This window comes from Squalius cephalus, assembly GCF_949319135.1.
Source record: "Squalius cephalus genome assembly, chromosome: 15".
NCBI classification, from domain to species: Eukaryota; Metazoa; Chordata; class Actinopteri; order Cypriniformes; family Leuciscidae; genus Squalius; species Squalius cephalus.
The window spans coordinates 3,029,390-3,044,232 of record NC_137136.1 but is presented as its reverse complement, the minus strand read 5'-3'; the positions used below and the strand labels follow the sequence as shown (position 1 = coordinate 3,044,232).

The following is a 14,843-nucleotide window of genomic DNA, read 5'->3' as shown; positions in this document are numbered from 1 at the left end:
GTGAAATATTATTACAATTTAAAATAACTGTTTTCTTTATGAATATATTGTAAAAGTGTAATTTATTCCTGTGATCAAAGCTGAATTTTCAGCATCATTACTCCAGTCTTCAGTGTCACATGATCCTTCAGAAATCACTCTAATATGAGGATTTGCTGATTATTATCAGTGTTGAAAACAGTTGTGCTGCTGCTTCATGTTTATGTGGAAACTGATACATTGTTTCAGTGTTCTTTGATGAATAGAAAGTTCAAAAGAACGGCGTTTATTTGAAATAGAGATCTGACATTATAAATGTTTTTACTGTCACTCTTAACCAATTCAATGCGTCCTTGCTCAATAAAAGTATTAATTTCTTTAAAAAAAACTAACACTTTCTGACCTCAAACTTTTGAATGGTAGAGTTAGAGTACATGCATATGTATTATAAAAAATGACAGGGCAACATAAAAGAAGATGAGTAATGGTTATTTTGTAGCAAGCCTCTTCATGTTAGGTTTGTCATGAAGGGTTTGTACGTTATCACTAAAATCAATTAAGTTTTTCTCCTGGAAGCCGATGTTTGCACTCATTACACACACCCACTAATGATTCATTCTGACCCTCGCCAGCTTCTGTGAGCGAGTCTTGTTTTTTTTAAACGTGACCCTGCTCTCTTCAGCTCTGAAGACTGGCCTCTTGAGCAGCGGTTATGAGTCAAACCGGGATGAATCACTCTCAGCCCGACACGCGTTTAGCACAGATGCATCTCAGAGGCCATTTGATGGGTAATGCCGGACTGAACCTTCGGTAAACTTCTGCTGTCTCGTTACCAGAATCTTGTTAGATGCTGCAGACTGCTTGTGTTTTGACACACTGGGTTGTCATCTTAAAGGCGAAGCGTATAATATCTGGGCGGCGCTAGGGCTGGGCTAAGGGGGCTTAAGCCCCGAATGTTTTTAGTAAACCCTGAATATTTTGTTACCTTGTCTTTCTCATATAATCAGAAAAACAAATGTGAATAAGATTACAGCAGCCATGATTACCTAATCATGAAAAGTGCATATTACAGTTTTATTTATATTTTTCCCTTTGCATTAAAGGTACTTACGACGTGCTTTTGCAGCGATTGTAGCCAATCACAGACATGTCTGTTGAACGCATCGGCCAATCAGAGGCGTTTAAATGAGTCGCCGTGCTGAAGATGTGTTTTGCGCGAGCTCACAGAGTTCTGCACTTTCGCAAACCTGTCATTATTATTAGCAATAAACATAAACTTAAGATGCAAATAAGAGATTCACTGCAATATCTTTGATATTCTTGATGCTGCTCTGATGTGCTCCACTATGCACCGCTCTGTTTGTTGTTAGGAAGACTAAAAGTTCAGCGGTCTTAAAGAAGAATTAAAGAAGTGAACGAATGCCTGGTAAAATGTAAGTAGATAAACATTTAATATTTGACTGTTTTACAATAGAAATGTTCAACTACCGACAGTATCCGGTGACGCAAATTACTCAACTTTTTTTATTAATTTATCAAATTTTGCCTTTTTGAATTGAAAGTATGCTATAATTTCCTTGATTTATTTAGAGAGAATGCATGCATACTTAAAAATAAAATATTATTTGCAAATGGTTACAATTATTTCACTAATACAATAAGCCTTTCTTTTTCTTTATTCTCTTAAATCGCTTTTATAATTAATTAATTCCTTTAAATAAAAATACCCAATTTTAGTTTGGGCTAAAGCCCCGAATATCCTCTGACCTTAGAACCGCCCCTGGCTAGTGGTATCAAATGAAATGATTTTTTTTTTCATTTAGGTTTACCAAAAACTCACTTTGTTTGGACAAACAGGAAGTCCTGCTCTGAATTTACACCATTTGTTGAATCAGAACATGTTGGACCATTTAACCAAACATTCAGAGTGTTTTGTTTATAGCTATATTCATATATTTTTATTATTATTTTTGAAATATTTTACTATTTTATTTTCAATTTGCACTTTATTTGTGTATTGTTTTTTTTAATTCTCTCATTCGTTTTAATACGTTTTAAATCAATTTGTTGTTCTTTTTATTTCTTGCCTCTTGTGATTTATTTTTGATCACTTATGGTGAAGAACATAAAATTGTGATAAACTTGTCTACCTTTTAATTGAGCTTTCATTACTTTTCGACTGTTTGATCTTTCCCTCGCTTCACAATATATTATGTTTATGTTGTGGAATTTTTGGAGAATGTATTTGGAAATGCTTTTGGACATGACAGATTACATGCATGTATCAAAATGGATTGGTAAATGGACCCTTTACGTGATATGCGAATCTATCATGCATTATCAATAGTCTGCCTATAGTATCAAGGTTTTGATTTAGTATTTGATTTAGTTTTGATTGTTATTGTGCTAACCCGTCTTTGCACATTGAACCTGGCAAAGAGAGAAATCAGGTGCATGCATCACCTTTAACTTTATCTTTAAATGGATGACATCTAACCACTGCCCATGCAGGTGAGAGATGTATTTGAAACAGAAGTGTGTATGACCGGATGTGTGGGCCATGAGGATCAGTTTAATACAGCTTGATGTCACTGCACAAAAGTGACTTGTGGGTCAGAAATCCCATTTCTGAGAATGACAACATTGATTCATTGAGCATCACCATCACTTCTGCTTATTGTGTTTTTTCCCCCTTCCTCCACAAAGTTGCTGAACTCTGCAAGCGTGCCCTGGGCGTCTCACAGTCAGGGAACCATTAACTGCAATCACTGTCAAACTCCATCATGAAGCTGGTATTACAGTTTCAGCATCTCTCTGTGGGCATCAGCCGGCTGTCGAGGGCAATGGCTTCTTCTTTGTCACTAGCAGACAGCCTTCAGAACTAGTCCCTTTCCCAATTTGTACTGAAATGGTGCCGGTGTTCAGCCAGGGGATCTGTGAAACTCAGAACCGAACGTTTCCATTCACTCGAGAGCTGAGCGATGATGTAACTGGCTTGAACTGACTGTAGTCTGTCCATAAATCAACATAATTTATCTCTTACTCATCGTTTTGAGAACTTATTTTAACATATATTGTGATTTGATTCAGCATCTTTTTGCCATTACAAGCTAGCTTTGAAAATATATTATTGTTGTTGATATTATTGTAATAATAAAAATTGTCATTGTTATTCATTATTATTATTATTATTATTATTATTATCGGTATTAAAATATTTGAATTGGTATTGTTTTTACTGCTTCTATTTTTACCATTTTTAATATAATTTACTGAAAATGTATAATTATTATTATTATTATTATTATTATTATTATATATTATTATTAATAATAATAATATTAATAATAATAAATAGAATAATAATAATATTACTATTAGTATTATTGTTAAATGTATTTATTATTGAATTATTATTAAACTTATTATTATTTAAATATATAACAAATACAATTATTCAGCTATTTAAATTTAATTTAAAAACAGTCAGTTCACACACATTTATATTATATTTACTAATTTATATTGAATATTTAAATATTTAGTATTTATTTATTAGTATCGGACCGGTGATCGGCCCCAAAAATCCTGATCGGAGCACCCCTATTTAATAATATCATTATTATTTAAAATGTATGATAATTTATTATTACTATTAGTATTATTGTTACATTTATTTATTATTGAATTATTATTTATCTATTTAATGTAAAAACAGTCAATTCACACACACATGCTATTTATATTATATTTAATAATATATATTGAATATTAAAATATTTAGTAGCCTATTTATTTATAATAATTTCTAATGATTTTATTAAAGACCAGTTGAAGTAGCAATGCAAACAAAAATAGAAACGGTGTGTCCATCAGCTGAACGTGTGTTGCATCAGACGCTTGAAGTGTTGATACATTTGTTCATTATATGATGGGCGAGATTTGGCTTTTTTGGATTTCTTTTGGATTTTTATTTTGCGTTGTTGTTTTGAAAGCTGTTCTTGATTGAGGACATATCCACCTTGTCTGGCCAGTTATGTTAAAGTCTTATTCTGTCCTCCTCACTCCAGGAGCCGTTGGGGCCCAGTCCCTGTTCTCCGTGCCACGGAGGCCCGGCTATGGCACCATGGGGAAACCCATCAAGCTGCTGGCCAACTGCTTCCAGGTGGAGATCCCCAAGATGGACGTCTACCTGTATGAGGTGGACATCAAGCCTGAGAAGTGTCCACGCCGTGTGAACAGGTAGGATGTTTGAGGAATTACTCAAAGTTTATGACTGGCTCTTGTGGACGTGCTCCTGATGAGTGATGTTGTCTCTGCAGGGAGGTTGTGGACTCCATGGTGCAGCACTTTAAGGTCACCATCTTTGGGGATCGAAGGCCAGTTTATGATGGGAAGAAAAGTCTCTACACCGCCAACCCACTACCTGTGGCGCCAGCTGGGGTAAAGAAACACCCGCTCTGTTCAAAAGCATAGTGAATCAACCCATTTAGGCATCATGGGTGCACTCTGTTTGGATGCAGAAATTATTCAATGACATGCTCTGTAGGAAATGTGCACATTAAAATCATCTTGATATTCTAGGGCAGGATGATTAATCAAAATAAAACAGAAATCTTGATATGGCTTGGCTTCTGCATCTGCTCTAAATTAACCATCTTCCCAAACTTGTGATGAGAAGCACTTATCAACATAAGAGAAGCTTTAAAAGTTAGTTCACCCAAAAATGAAAATGATCCCAAGCCATCCTAGGTGTCGGGTCAGAGGTCACTTTTCCGCCAGAATTTGACTTGCGTACGGCCGTTACCGGAAGCCAGAGATTATAGTTTATAAAGTTATAATTATGGAGCCGTATGGATTACTTTTATGATGGATGGATGCGCTTTTTTGGGCTTCAAAATTGCAGGTACCATTCACTCCCATATTAAAGCTGGGAAGAGCCAGGATAGTTTTTAATCTAACTTTGACTGTGTTCGGCTGAATGAAGAAACTCATGTACACCTAGCATGGCTTGAGGGTGAGTAAATTATGGGATAATTTTCATTTTTGGGTGAACTATCCCTTTAAGGGGCTTTCCATCAAAATAAAAATTTGATGGTTTAACGTTTGAAAATGAAGAAATTGCCATAAACAATTATTAAGCAATAAATATTAGTATTGTAATTTAACTGTTGTAATGTAAAATAAAATTATATTATTTAAAAATATATATTATTTTACAGTGAAATTTTACTGTAATTTTATTTATACTACTACTGCTAATTATTATTATTATTATTATTATTATTATATGGTCATATTTATATAGAATCACAAAGTTTTGGCCAAATTGTGCACTCCAACTACAAATAACTAGGATAGCAAATCCTTAGCAAATAGCAAAGATTTTTTTTATTGAAGTTTAAATCGCATTTGTATTCACATTTTTAATAATAAATATTTTTTTAAATAATAAAAAAAAAAATGTATTGCTGCATTACTACTTGTTATGTGTCCACAGGTGGATCTGGATGTCACGCTGCCAGGGGAAGGAGGCAAAGACCGACCCTTTAAAGTCAGTATTAAGTTTGTGTCCCTGGTGAGCTGGCACCTGTTGCACGAGGTACTCACTGGTCGCAGTATGTCAGAGCCCTTGGAGCTGGACAAGCCAATCAGCACCAACCCAGTTCACGCTGTGGATGTGGTTCTACGCCATCTACCCTCCATGAAGTGAGTGCACGTGCAGCCGTATCTCAGAATGTCTCACACACAAATAAACATTAGCTGGTCGCCCTGACACGCCTACGCACCTTATAGCTCATATAATATATTTTATCATTAAACTGTGACCCCGGAGCTATTTAAACACAGTTTGCATATGTCAATGCATTAGATATCAAAATATCAAGTTGCAAATAAGCAAGTGGATTCTGCAAACAAAAGATGCTTAAAATTGGTTGTGATAAAAGTTGTGATCGACTTTACGGTATCAAAAGTGACAATAAAGACATTTTACAGTGTTACAAAAGATTTATGTTTCAAAAAATGCTATTTGATCATACTATTCATCAAAGAATCCTAAAATAAAATTAAGCTGTACCGTTATCAACATTGATAATAATAAGACATGTTTCTCAAGCAGCAAATCATCATATTAGAATGATTTCTGAAGGATTATGTGACACTGAAGACTGGAGTAATGATGCAGATCACACGAATAAACTACATTTCATGATATTACTGCATTTTTCCCAAGTTTATTTCTCTCATAAGATAGACCACTTTTGAACGGTAGTGTATTTTCTAGTGAAAAGGCTGGGTCTTCTTGATTTTATCTGTTGGTTGTTGATTGCAAGGACTTTCATACGTCATAGACGTCAAGTGAACATATCACAGGAAAAGCAAGTTATGACATTTTTAAAGATTATAGTGTATATATATATATATATATATATATATATATATATATATATATATATATATATATATATATATGCATGCATGGATAAATCTTTCACAGTAACATTTAAGCATTAACTAAGAAAACAAATAGGGTCAGTTTTGATTTCATGCCGACTTGAACGTTTTCTTTACTATAACTTTATCAACTGTTGGGTTTAGTGGATACATGAAGTATATAACATCCTGTGATTGTTTCTCTCAGGTACACACCCGTGGGCCGCTCATTCTTCTCTGCTCCGGAGGGCTACGACCATCCTCTGGGAGGAGGCAGGGAGGTGTGGTTCGGCTTCCACCAGTCAGTTCGGCCAGCCATGTGGAAGATGATGCTCAACATCGACGGTGTGCATCCTTTGAGTTTCCTGACGAGGCTTAGCATGTGTGTTAGCACAGAGTGTGGGAACTGTTCACACTGTTGCCCTGGGGATGAAAGATGGCGGGTGGGGGTTTGTTTGATTGAAGGGGGGCGTTAAATGAGTCCCTCTTTTTCTCTCTCTCTCTCTCTCTCTCTCTCTCTCTCTCTCTCTCTCTCTCTCTCTCTCTCTCTCTCTCTCTCTCTCTCTCTCTCTCTCTCTCTCTCTCTCTCTCTCTCTCTCTCTCTCTCTCTCTCTCTCTCTCTCTCCCTCTCTCTCTCCAAGTTCACCAGTTCTGTGTCTCTCCGTCTGCATGTTTCCCGCTCTCTCAGTCTCCCATAAGTCAATTGGTTGCATCGCCTACTCCTCCCCCTCTCCACTAAAGGGCAGGGAAAAGTCTAACCGTCTGAAATCGTCTCTCCTTTCACTGGCTCATTGTAACACTTATAATGGAGTGAATGGTCTCAGAAAGAGCGCGAAAGACTGGCTTTGAGTTCACATTAACATTTGTGTTTGCTTTCTCACAGGACTAATAAAGAGCAACATCTTAACTGGACCAGATATTTTAGTATGCTGAAAGTTTAGTGAAGTCAAATTAGAAAAAAACATATATAGATAACATATAGCTAAACACCCAATACAGGGCTTTACGCTTACTTTTTTCCCAGGGAGCATATGTGCTCCTAATTTTATAATTTTAGGAGTGTTTAAAAAACTTTAGGGGTGCAGTGAAATTTATCAAATCATTTGTTTTTCCTTAATAAAGGGATACGAGGAGACATTTACAAGCAAAATGATTTAATTTAAAGCATTGAATTAAATGACAGGTACAATTTATTATATAACCGAAATACGAATAATAACCAGAAAGAAAAAGAAATGTACATTTGGAAATTTTAATTTTAAACAAGCTCATAATAAACCAGTACTTCTTATCTTGAAATGTCTTTACATCAAGTTGCTCAGTCAAAAAGAAGCGGTAGATAAAATATGCACTCTTGCAACCATCTGAAACATGTTACGATACAAACACCATAAAGTAAATATTGTCATAATTCATCAAGTAGATCATAAGCAATCACTTGGCATAAAGCCCTGCAATAGGGATCACTGACAAAAAAAACAAGCCACTTCTCCTTTTTGTTACAACTTGATTTTCTAATATTTTCAGGGAAAAAGATATATATATATATATATATATATATATATATATATATATATATATATATATATATAATTTTTCCCTCAATGCTGCGACATCACTGAACATTTTTATTTTTTTTACTGCAGAGGATGGATTCCTCATGACCTCTTCTAAATGATGATTTGAACTGCGTTTTCATCAGTTTTCATCTCTTTTGTCTCGCAGTGTCAGCCACGGCTTTCTACAAAGCACAGCCAGTTATTCAGTTCATGTGTGAGGTTCTGGACATCCACAACATCGATGAGCAGCCTCGCCCCCTCACAGACTCCCACAGAGTCAAATTCACCAAAGAAATCAAAGGTACGTGTTCCTGTGAGTTCCTGTGTGTTCCTGTGTGTTCCTGTGTGTTTGTGTGTAGGGGTTGGACAATGAAACTGAAACACCTGGTTTTAGTCCACAATAATTTATTAGTATGGTCTAGGGCCTCCTTTTACGGCCAATGCAGCATCAATTCATCTTGAGAATGACAGATACAAGTCCTTCACAGCAACCAGAGGGATTTTGAGCCATTTCTCTTTCAGAACAGTGGCTAGGTTACTATGTGATGATGGTGGAGGAAAACCTTTTCTGAATTGCTCCTCCAAAACAACCCAAAGTGGCTCAATAATGTTCAGATCTGGTGACTGTGCAGGCCATGGGAGATGTTCAACTTCACTTTGACCTTCATCAAACCATTCGGTCTCCAGTCTTGCGGTGTATTGGTGTATTATCATGCTGATACAGGGCACATGGTCCTCCAGAATGGTTCGGTAGTCCCTGGCAGTGACGCGTCTATCAAGCACAGTCAGGATTGTCATGGTATTGCAGCTCAAACCATCAATGATCCTCCGCTGGCTTAACCCTGGGCAGCGACAGTCCGGGTGTTCAGCCTCTTTTGGGTTTCTCTTCTCCGTAAATCACACGGATGTGGGAAAGACTCATCAGAAAATGATACGTGTTTCACATTGTCCACAGCCCAAGATTTGCACTGTTGGCACCAATGAAACCAGCATTTGGCATTGGCACGAATGACCAAACGTTTGGCTATAGCAGCCCGACTGTGAACTCCTGACGAAGAGTTTTGGTGGAAACAGGAGAGTCGAGGTGTGAGTTTAATTCTGCAGTGAGTTGGACAGCTGTGGGTTTTTTTTTAATACCTGGACATCTCTTTCAGACAGCTTCCTCTTCTGTCGACAGTTACTCCTGTTGGATGTGGTTCCTCTTACGTGGTGGTCCACATTACCCTGCATACCATAGCTCTCGATACACCACAAATACTTGGTCACAGATGAGCAAGCGAGACGTGCACCAACAATTTGTCCAACCATATGTCTCCAATTATGTTGTGTGGATTGCAGTAGTTTATGTACAGCTGTGCTATTGCTCTGATAATTCATCCTTCTCACTCTTACGATCAGGCCGCAAATATATATGAGTGAAACCTCCAGCTTTTTCAGTTTCAATGTCCAACCCCCCTGTATGTGCTTGTCTCTTTCTCATTGGCTGGTTTCTGTGCAGGTCTGAAAGTGGAGGTGACCCACTGCGGAACCATGCGGAGGAAGTACCGGGTCTGCAATGTGACCCGCCGCCCTGCCAGCCACCAAACGTTAGTCAAACCGCCGCCGAAACTGAAGCGTGTTATAGTGATACATTTTAGGACAAAGAAATCTATATATCTATTCACCCATCCATCCATCCATCCATACATACATACATCCATCCGTCTATACATCCATCCGTCCATACATCCATCCGTCTATATATCCATCCATCCATCCGTCCATCCATCCATCCATCCATCCGTTTATACATCCATCCGTCTATACATCCATCCGTCCGTCCATCCATCCATCCATCCATCCATCCGTCCATCCATCCATCCATCCATCCATCCATACATACATCCATCCGTCTATACATCCATCCGTCCATACATCCATCCGTCTATATATCCATCCATCCATCCGTCCATCCATCCATCCATCCATCCGTCTATACATCCATCCGTCTATACATCCATCCGTCCGTCCATCCATCCATCCATCCATCCATCCATCCATCCATCCATACGTCTATACATCCATCCGTCCATACATCCATCCGTCTATACATCCATCTGTCTATACATCCATCCATCTATACATCCATCCATCCATCCATCCATCCATCTTAATTTAATTTTCTATCATTATATATGTGTGTGTATATATATATATATCTTAATTTAATTATCTATTTTATTTATTTTAACAGATAAAATGAAATTGTTTTGTGCCATTTAAAATGGTTTGAATTTTTTTCTTGACTATTACATTTTCCTCATAATTATTATTAAAGCATTTTGTTTTTACAGGTCCTAATATTTTAAATGATGATTCTTATTACTGTAATACTATTAAGTATTATAATAATTACAACAAAAATAGTGTAGTATGCAAAACTGCATTGTCAAAAAAGTAGCCAAATGTTTGGACTGAGGGAAGCAGGTTAGCTCTGGTTTTTGATGCCCTCTAGTGGTGGTGTGTTGTTTGATCAAGTTTCCTGATTTCTTCCAGGTTCCCTTTGCAGTTGGAGAATGGCCAAACTGTAGAACGAACAGTAGCTCAGTATTTCAGAGAAAAGTACAACCTGCAGCTCAAATACCCGCACCTGCCCTGTCTACAGGTGGGCCAGGAGCAGAAACACACCTACCTGCCCCTGGAGGTGAGTCCTGTCATCCTCACGCTGTGATGGCCATAGACCACAGACTCTGTTCTTATACGCTCTGCTGTTCTCGTAGGTGTGCAACATTGTAGCAGGGCAGCGGTGCATCAAGAAACTGACAGATAATCAAACCTCCACCATGATCAAAGCCACAGCGAGATCAGCACCAGACCGACAAGAGGAGATCAGCAGACTGGTGAGTGCCTTTAAAGCCATTATTTTAGTGCCACTGAGAGACTATATAGTTTTTAATATTTTGAAATAGTTTTTATATTTTCCATTTTTTTTATTTTAGTTAAAGTTTTAGTAAATTTGTTGTTTTTTATAAAAAAAAAAAAAAAATTTAGTTTTAGGTTATGATCAAGTTACAGGGTTCCTACCAGTGATGCGCGGGTTGATCCAAAATGAGCGGTTACCCGCGGTTACGAGTCATCCAAAAATATTTTTAATGATATTCGGGTCGCGGTCGGTCGGGTCGTTTGAAATAAAGATGCCAATTAAACCTTTGTAATTTATATAGTACTAGACACAATTTTCTATGAACTACATAGGCCTACACTTTTATGACACATGAGCTCAGTCTGCAGGTAGAGATGGAGGCAAGTGAAAAGGTGAAGACTAGGGAGTGGAAGCTCCGCAAATACACAAATGTTGTGCTTGTGAGAGCTTCAATTGGGCATCCACGTGGCGAAATAGCCTAAGCCTACTAATACAAGTGGGAAATCCTTATTTAGGCCTACCTTTTGAATGTTGAGCGTTATTAACTTTTGAATAAATCCTGACGTGGGACAAAATGCCCGATTTCCCAAAACGTTGAACTGAGCAATGCCATTGTACCATTTTAATAGGCTACTTTTAAACGCATATAGCTCAGTAATGTCAGTTTTATGTATTTTCTGAGAGGGGCGGATTTTTGCTGGGAAAGTCGGGGGAGAGACGCACACTTCGATTAGACTGGATAAACACATGCAGCATCTTAATTGTTACGAAAATGAAACGAAATAAATGAATAAATCAAGCCTTTATTACATAACACTAGGCTATATCATACAGCATCCCTAGTTCCTACGTCTATGGCCCAATGACACTACGATGAGCATTTACTACTTTTAAAAAATGCGGGTCAGGAAGCGGGTCGGGTACAATATTTTCTTTTCTTTTTTTTGCGGTCCGAGTTGCGGGCGGGTTAGTTGAAAACGTCGGTCGGGTGCAGGTTGTTTATACATTGACCCGCGCATCACTGGTTCCTACACATTATAGAATTAGATTTTTAGTCATTTCCATTTAGTCAGATTTGCACCGTGCGAGTGTTTATAGACTAATATACTGAAAATAATGCTATATGGTTGAGTACTTTATGGGTTAGGACTTGGATGGAGTGATAATGCCTGATAATAAATTATTTTAGCAGTAAATTTCTACCAAACTTTATTATACTGGATGCCATATCCTGATATTATTTAGAAAATAATATCTTCTAAATAAAAATAAATTTGATCAAACACTATATAATTTGTAATATAAATGTAAAATATTTTTTAATAAAAAGTGCATCAAACATAATCCTGTATTTTAACTTTATATATTTAATAAAATGCTGCAAAAAATAATAAAATAAAAAGCACTGAACGTGTCTGGGTTTGTTGTAAATTAATTTGTATCAGTTACAGTACATTATGTAAATTATTTGGCAACATAATAGCATATATAGTCAGAATGTAACATGCATGTTAACAGTTTGATTTTAAAACCATTTGTCTGGAAAAGTATGGAATTTTGAAATGGAAAAACGTGTAGAGACCCTGAAGTCAAACTAAATGAAAATTTTAAATGTTGCCATGGCAACTAGCTGAACTAAAACAAGTTAAAAACAATTATAATTTGTCTCAAGTAGCAATTCTTTTTACAGTTTTAGGTAACTATAATAATCCAGATGTGCTCTTAATTTGGTTGCATAATAATCCAGATGCACACTTCTGAGGATCACATAAGATCTTCCAGCAGTGTATTAAAGCCTGCTCCGGCTGTCCGTGTGGTGGATCTGAATGAAGTCAGGTTGCTGTCTGCATTAATGGAGGTCAGCGAGTTCATAGCGAGCTGATTAGCTGTGTTCTGAACTCTTTACCTCACTCCCTGCAGATTTACAGTCTGCCTGCTGCCGCTACCGTCGGGTTTGAGCTGCTAACGTGTAATTGAAGCACTGCTGCTCTTTATACCTTATTAAAATGACAGCCAATCAGGCGCTGAATCCGAGCAGCTGACTGCGTGTTGCCGTGGTTGATTTCTCATTTAGATCTCCAAACAAGAGCGGAGAGACCGCGTGGGTGGCATGCAACTGACGAGGCCAATGAAATGTCCCAAATGAAAAAGTCTAGCTTTGAGACAGAGCTAAAAATACCACGGTTGAGAGTATTTTCACACTCCGAAGTACAGCAGGATCTGAGCTGGGATTTATCAGCTCGTAGCAAGAAATGTTTCTGACAAACACCTTGTGTGTTCAGTCAGTCTCAGGAAAGGTTCATTTCAAATCTAATATAATCTGAATTCTGGGTAATTTAGGATGCAGTTTAGTGCAGTTTAGTGCATTTATTCACACTAAGTTGATACCATATCCAAATATATATGTATGTGTGTGTATGTATGTATGTATATATGTATAGCATAACTAGTTATGCTTTAAAATTGATTGATTTTAGGACTAATAGACAGTGATGTTTTAGTATTATTTATATATTATTATAGATTATAGTATATTTTCAATTAGCTTTTATTTTTATATTTTCAGTTTTAGTAAGTTTGTGCCTTTGTCATTTTTATTAGTTTTTGTATTTCTGTTAAGCTTGAATTTATTTTGATTTCAGTTTTTGTAATTTTAGTAACTTATTTTATTTTAGTAAGTTGCCAAGGCAGCATTTTCAAAGTTTAAGTTTTTAATGTAATATTTGTATCCAAAACCAATTTGCAAAACTTTTATTTAACAGTAACAACACTGCTAATCGATAAAAGTGCTAAATAAAAACCTAATTATTTGGTGCCTGTTAAGGTAAATCTCTGTTTTACTCTTGTTACTACTTTCGTAACTAATTGTTACTAATTGGTTTAGGATGTAAGAAATGTAAGAATTGCGTAATATTGGCACTGGCATTATTGTACTGGAGAACAGCTGTAACATTACAGGCAACATAAAACATATTTTACTTCCATAATTTCATGCATTTCTAAGTGAAGTTGTTTTATTTAGATGCATTAAAACTAAATGCATTAAAACCGAATGCATCGCATATTTAAAACAAAATGTTTGAGAGCAAATTAAGTATTAACTAGAGAAAAAAACTAATTTTAATTTATTTTTCAGGCCTTAATGATCTTTGTCTGTGTGTTTCCAGGTGCGCAGCGCTAACTATGAAGCAGACCCTTTTGTTCAGGAGTTTCAGTTCAAGGTGCGAGACGAGATGGCCCATGTGACGGGGCGCGTGTTGCCTGCGCCCATGCTGCAGTACGGGGGCAGGGTGAGCACAGAGCACTTTATGGTACCCTTCTTTTCAATCACCCACATCTCTCTGTGTCTGTCTGTCTGAATGAGTGAATAGCCTCTCCTGGAGGAACTAACAGCTCCTAATCACTGATGCTGTGATGTGTGAAGTGTGCAATAACTCCTAAAGTAAACAAGCTGACAGTGATTTTTCTTGTTGTTTTAGATAAATGAATGAACGAAAGAATGTTTATTGATGTCTTTGAGTCAGTTCAGTTTGGCTGTCTATATAGTCTGAGAATGAATTATGGTTTTGTGTGATTTTGTACAATTACATGCTTTTTTTAAAATGACAGGAGATCGGAGGCAATGGTAACTTATGGTCTAAAAGAGGCATTTTTAACACTTTTATATAACTTACGTTTATGCATTCGGCAGAAAGTTACTTGCTCTTGCATTGCATTAAAGGTATGAATTTGATCATTTCATGCATACCCTGGGAATCGTGTTATTAAAATGTGTATATATATATATATATATATATATATATTCTATTCTATATATATTTGTTATATTCTATATATTTATAATCGTATATGTTTTTGTACTAAAACATTGCTAAGCTGATAAGTCAAGTCTTTAATTTGATACTTCAACGAGATAATGTTTATGTATTTTAAAAACTTTCAGTTCAGCCATATTATTATTTTATAAA

At 36.5% G+C, this 14,843-nt stretch overlaps 1 protein-coding gene across 2 annotated transcripts in view; it reads left to right on the top strand.

The window, feature by feature from the left end:
• The window catches only part of ago3a (argonaute RISC catalytic component 3a), a 49,698-nt gene that overhangs the window by 18,314 nt on the left and 16,541 nt on the right, over positions 1 to 14,843 (top strand). The window contains exons 2-10 of one of the 2 annotated variants that reach the window (XM_079894652.1): positions 4,050 to 4,221; positions 4,302 to 4,422; positions 5,480 to 5,688; positions 6,623 to 6,759; positions 8,140 to 8,274; positions 9,472 to 9,559; positions 10,509 to 10,656; positions 10,733 to 10,852; positions 14,043 to 14,165. In XM_079894652.1, the coding sequence (XP_079750778.1) occupies positions 4,050 to 4,221; positions 4,302 to 4,422; positions 5,480 to 5,688; positions 6,623 to 6,759; positions 8,140 to 8,274; positions 9,472 to 9,559; positions 10,509 to 10,656; positions 10,733 to 10,852; positions 14,043 to 14,165 (1,253 nt within the window). Of the gene's footprint in view, positions 1 to 4,049; positions 4,222 to 4,301; positions 4,423 to 5,479; positions 5,689 to 6,622; positions 6,760 to 8,139; positions 8,275 to 9,471; positions 9,560 to 10,508; positions 10,657 to 10,732; positions 10,853 to 14,042; positions 14,187 to 14,843 lie in introns of both variants that reach the window. The other variant, XM_079894651.1, reaches the window with a different exon arrangement.